Source organism: Cupressus sempervirens, chromosome 2, assembly GCF_028749045.1.
Source record: "Cupressus sempervirens isolate cs-2001-9-10 chromosome 2, ASM2874904v1, whole genome shotgun sequence".
Taxonomy (NCBI): Eukaryota; Viridiplantae; Streptophyta; class Pinopsida; order Cupressales; family Cupressaceae; genus Cupressus; species Cupressus sempervirens.
In genome coordinates, this window is record NC_143119.1 from 264,145,821 (window position 1) to 264,151,787 (window position 5,967).

At 30.8% G+C, this 5,967-nt stretch overlaps 1 protein-coding gene across 1 annotated transcript; it reads left to right on the forward strand.

Annotated features, from left to right (window-relative positions):
- Positions 1–995: 995 nt before the first annotated feature.
- On the forward strand, positions 996–4,025 carry LOC149572063 (putative serine/threonine-protein kinase PBL8). The gene is made up of 6 exons (XM_089810466.1): positions 996–1,188; positions 1,969–2,252; positions 2,345–2,480; positions 2,735–2,871; positions 3,042–3,165; positions 3,617–4,025. The coding sequence occupies exons 1-6, from the start codon at positions 1,113–1,115 to the stop codon at positions 4,000–4,002; spliced, it is 1,143 nt and encodes a 380-aa protein (XP_089666592.1). The 5' UTR covers positions 996–1,112; the 3' UTR covers positions 4,003–4,025.
- The last annotated feature ends 1,942 nt before the right edge of the window (positions 4,026–5,967 follow it).

A 5,967-nucleotide genomic window follows, 5' to 3' on the forward strand; every position in this document is an offset into this window, starting at 1 on the left:
GGCCCATCCCTCCCGCATGTTTCCTTTAACAGTTCTATGATGACTTTAAAATCGCCTTTAATTTTCACATACCTCCATCCCACACTTATGACCAACTGTAAACCCCATAACAGAGCCATCACCTCTGTGGTATTATTTGACAGTTTTCTAACTAACTTGAATACGCAAGCATCATCGTACCCTTGCTATGCCACATGTTACCCACTTGTAATTTGTGACTCCAAGAATACCATTTTCGTCTATAATTTTGTCCTCTAATTTAGACTCTCATAAAAGTCATATAATGAGTTGTTTACACTCTAAAAATAACCCTTCTACATTGTTCTAGAAACTAGACACATTTTTTACAACTCATACACTTTTTTCCAACTCATAAACATGTGGAAAACTTCCACAAACAAATTATAGAGTTTTCTCAAAATTTTGTAAAGCTTTTGGAAACAACTTACAAGATTGAAACACAATTCTCAACATTTGAAAAAAAGATAATTTCCTTGTAATTTCTTTTCCTTATGAAGTCTTTTCAAAGTCTATAGGAAGGACAAAGGTGCGCGTAATTGTAGCCAGATGAATGGGATTCAAACGTCGATAGATCCTCCCCACGCAAACGTAACAATATGATGTAATTCAATTTCATCATCTTTTACTTCTGCACTTTTGAAAAAATGAAGAGAACAAATTGTACTGAAAAACGTGCAAAGCAATTTGTGAATAAAAATACAATGAATATTATTATTATCATTACACGGCAAACAAGATGGGCCCGCTGCCGCAAATCTCTGATGATTAAATGCAGGAGCTCGTTGAATGTTTCAATTCAACTTAGTCGGCAGATACAGAAAAAGCAGTCAAAATCAATATAATTTGATGAAAACAAAGAATTTTGAGTCAAAAAAAGTAGAATAATTATTTTTCTTACTTTTACTTGGATGACTTATATTTAAGAGAGCATGGATGTTTAACTATTTATTTATTTTGATAGAGTCACAGTTCGTTTTGGTTTTAAGTACTGTGTCTGATTCATTTAGTATAAACGTTCTCATACTCATAGTAAGCATGCATTGTTTTATCTAGAAAATTTGTTCTATACTATCTTCACTTACACTTGAGCAATGCAATTTTTGGAAAGTTTTTTTACTTGCTGGACAGGAGATCAAGAATTCTCCTTGAACAATGCTAAAGATGCATGTGAGTATCTTGATTGGCTTTCAATTGTTTCTTATGTTTTAGGTATATTGGTGTTGATCATTTCATGTTAGTTAATCTGGATGTTCATCGGATATTTCAATCTGTGATAAGTAGAGCTCTCAAATGTTTAATATTTGGATATCGGCTCCGATTGATAAGTAATATTGTATGTGGGTGTTGATTTTCAATATGGACAAAATCTATATCACGTCCTTCAATCCATTTATTGATTTTTATTATCAATTTCAATTGACAAGATACGCCAATTAGATAATAGTAATCTCTCAGTCAAACATAAGATTGGATTTTTATTGATTTTTTAATTGTCTGAAAAAGTTTTTTTAAGTAAAATATCACTATTGAACAAACACACCAAATGATGAATCCCATTTGATTTGATATATATGAATAGAAAATACATTAAATGATGAGTCCCATTAACAAATACAGTAAATGATGAGTCCCATTTATTTTGATATATCTGAATAGGAGAAATGGCAATGCCACTGCTTAGCAAACACACTAAATGATGAGTCTCATTTATTTTGATATCATATCTTTTAATCTATGTATTGATTGAAGTAAAATTTTGAATTACTTAATATTTTGTTATCAGTTCCAATTAAGAAGACAGCTACAACAGATGACAATTTTTTTTCATAAGGTTGAAGTTTGTTCTCTTTCAATATGAATTATGATCTATAGCATCGTTCAATCTGTTTATTGACTCAATCAAAACTATCTGAAATCTAATTTTGTGTTTGTTTCCCTGGTTGCTAGCGGTTCCTTTTGATAAGCAAGATACAATAGATGGCAGTACTCCCCCATCAGCCATGGATGAAGTCTTCAGAACTGATTTTATTTCCAATGCACACGTTTTCACATTCAGTGAACTCAAAACAATTACAAAGAACTTCAGATTGGATTTGCTGCTGGGGATGGAAGGTTTTGGCAAAGTTTACAAGGGTTTTATTGATGGGGAGATGAAAATAGGGATTGAAGCCCAGCCTGTTGCTGTGAAGGTCCTTGACCTAGAAGGTCACCAAGGCCACAAAGAATGGCTGGTAAACTTATAACTATATTTTCATTGTTGGAGTAGATTTGAGAACTTGTCTATAATCCAATTGAGAGTATAATTCTAAATAGGTTAATGCAGGCAGAAGTCACTATTCTTGGCCAACTTAGCCATCCACATTTGGTGAAACTGATTGGGTATTGCTGTGAAGGTAAACATAGAATGCTGGTTTATGAGTTTATGGCTAAAGGATGCCTTGATAGGCATCTATTCCCAAGTAAGTTTTTCTTTCATCTTTCTTCTCTTACAGTATTAACTAACTTCAATCCAAAGCAATTTTGACTCATAGTCCTCCTCCAATGTGGAAGCTCTTCAATTGTAATTTTGATGGTATGGTTAAAATTTTCACTAGGGATGTATTGACAGATTTGATAGAACATAATTTTCTGCAATTGGGTATGGTTTAGATGATAATCTGTTATTTTAAATTTCATTTGCTGATCTTACAATCTTATTTGGTGATTCTTACAGAGATGTGTATACCACTTTCATGGCCTAGAAGATTGCAGATTTTGCTTGGGGCTGCCAAAGGGCTATTATTTCTTCACTCTGCTGAGAAGCCAATTATCTATTGTGATTTGAAGACTTCAAATATTCTGCTCGATAAGGTTTGCATGATATAATGTCTTGTTTAGTCACTGGTTTGAATGTCATATTAGAGGCGTATTTGTAAAGTATCTATGAAACACATTTAGGAATTGAAATGATTTTATTCTCCCATGTCTTGGGCTACATTCTAATGGAATTTCGTACTTATTTTTCCATGGTTTTCTTGAAGGATTATACGGCAAAGCTTTCAGACTTTGGACTTGCAAAATGTGGATCTAACGTTGACAAGACTTGTATGTCGACTGTTAAGAAGGGTACACATGGTTATGCAGATCCTCACTATGTCATGACTGGTATGGTTGTAGGATTGTAATTATTTTAGATTCAACAACACATTATGCATACCCTATCATGATTATGTTTCTAAAGTTATTCATTATATTTTTTCATAGTAAAATAGTCAATATAGTTATTTAAAACTTTATTCTAATTAAAAAGAGTTAGAATATTTTTTTTTCACTAATTAAAATTTATTATTGTTTATTCAATTGGTGTAGTTTATTAATGGTCTTTTATTTAAATTTCTTATTTGTTTAATTCTTCAAATAACTTATATTGTATTAAACTTTATTCTAATAAAAAAAAAGTTAGAATATTTTTTTTGTCACTAATTAAAATTTATTATTGTTTATTTAATTAGTGTAGTTTATGAATGGTCTTTTATTTGAATTTCTTATAATTTTTTAATTCTTCAAATAACTTATATGGTATTACTCATTGATATTTTTACTTGTTTGTGAATAGGTCATCTTACAGTTAAAAGTGATGTGTATAGCTTTGGAGTTGTATTACTTGAAATGCTTACTGGTAGACGAGCTATTGATGAAACAAGGACTACTGAAGAATACAACTTAGTTGAGTGGGCTCGTCCTTTTCTTAAAAATAAAAGGAAGTTGTCACAAATACTTGATCCTAGAATGGAGAAGGAATATACTATAAAGGAAGCTCAAAAACTTGCAAACTTGGCATATCGATGTCTTAGTGAAAACCCTAAATCAAGGCCAGTTATGAAGAATGTTGTTGAAATGCTAGAGTTTCTCCAAATCAAGAATGATCTAACAAATATATCATTCATATATACCATAAATAATGGTTTTATCATGTACAAAACTCATAGTGAGCTTGATTGAAGTTGTCACTTCTATATTTGATATGTTATTCTAGTGGCTAACTCAATATTCTAGAAATAGAATTTTGGAAGGAAAGTCCTAATTAACAAAATAAGGTTTCAAACAATCTAGTTAGAGAACTAAAATTTTAGGTAACCATTCATATGCCTACCTCAGTGTGCATGTGTGTGTGTGTGTGTGTATGTATGTATGTATGTATGTATGTATGCACACACACACACACACACACACACACACACACACATATTTGTGTGTGTGTGTATGTATATATGTGTGTGTGTGTGTGTGTGTGTGTGTGTGTGTGTGTGTAAATAAATATATATTTATATATGCTTATATTATCACATAATTTTATTGAATTTAAGACAAACATTCTTATATATGAGATGTATTTATTTAAATGAATTGGAAATAATTCATTAAATTAAATTAAATATATTAAAATTTGAGACACCAAAGCCCTCTTACTAAGGGGTTTTGGTAGATTGGTTGGTCTAAACTTATTTACAAATCAACCCTTTCGCTAGCCTGTATGATGTGGATAGTTTGTATAATCAACATGGTACACCAAATGGAATTCTGCATACAACTATTTATAGAAATAAAGTGGCACCTCATCCTTTTTTGGCCACATATCATGTACCACCAACTATCTAGGATATATATGAAGAGGAAAATGACAAGATCCTCACACTTTGTTACTAGATATAAGCTCTCACTATTGGCATGTCTGATTAATCTAGAAATAACATACTCTTAACCATCTTAGTGGAAACATGTGCATTCATAGTCCTAAATCTCTAAGAGCCTATCAGTATAAGAGCTAAGTTCTGGTGAAATGCCTCGATGAATGTATCATCATAGGGGTTGTATGATCAACCTTTTGATCATGCTCATTAGCTATGTCCTTTTAGAGGTGTGTATCTTCCCATTAGGGAGGATAAATATATTTTGCAATGTCCTTTCTATATTATCTAGAGTGATGTGTAACATTTTGATGACATCTTATCCACATGTCTCCCTACTTTGAAAGTACCTCAGATGAACTACATGATACCCATCCCCTAGACTAGGATTTGAACCACTAGATTGTTCAATATATGTTGTATGAAATAGAAGACAACAAAATAGATAAACACTACAAGTTTGCACATGTGAATATATATATATATATATAAAATTGACCACATCTTGAAGTTAAACATTGGAAACTTTTAGGAAGATCTAATTTCCACAATCCATTAAAATTGTTGGAAATTGCTTCTAGATTAGATTGTGGTGAAATTTGCTTATCTTAAATATGTTCCCTTAAGAAAAAAAAAAAAAAAAAAAAAAAAAAAAAAAATATATATATATATATATATATATATATATATATATATATATATATATATATATATATATATATCCCTAAGAAATTCATTTAAAAGAATTAAATAGTTACATGTTTAAAGTTTGACACATGTACATTGAAAAAATAAAAATAAAAACCTTGTTTATATTAATATAATATTTATACATTTTTTTGTAAGGCATTCAAATCTAGATAAAAATGTTTGTAGAATATCCCCTTAATACATTAAAAGAATCATGTTTTAAGCCATTGAGGAGGGCAAATGACTAAGGGGGGAGAGAGAGGGTCAAATCTATTACAAAACAAGAGTTGTGGTACAACTGTTAGTGTAAATAATTAATTCTTATTATACTTTACTTAAGTTTACTTAGGTTAATACATTATTTTATTATTTATTAGTTACTCACCTAGGAGTATGCATACTCATATGAGTTGTCTTGTTGACAACACAATTGTTTGCACTTTAATTTAGCACATGGTGTCTACAACATAGGAGTTTGCATAATCAACTGGGTTGTCATGTAGAAAACATAGTTTTTCACACTCTAATTAAGCACATGGCGTCTACAAAATCTTTTTACATAACACACCTATGTAAGCTTATCATCTCA

Coding starts and splice junctions, on each gene's coding strand:
- LOC149572063 (XM_089810466.1), top strand. CDS start 1,113: ATGCAATTTTTGGAAAGTTTTTTTACTTGCTGGACAGGAGATCAAGAA. Junction 1,189..1,968: donor GAACAATGCTAAAGATGCAT/GTGAGTATCTTG, acceptor CCTGGTTGCTAG/CGGTTCCTTTTGATAAGCAA. Junction 3,166..3,616: donor TCCTCACTATGTCATGACTG/GTATGGTTGTAG, acceptor GTTTGTGAATAG/GTCATCTTACAGTTAAAAGT.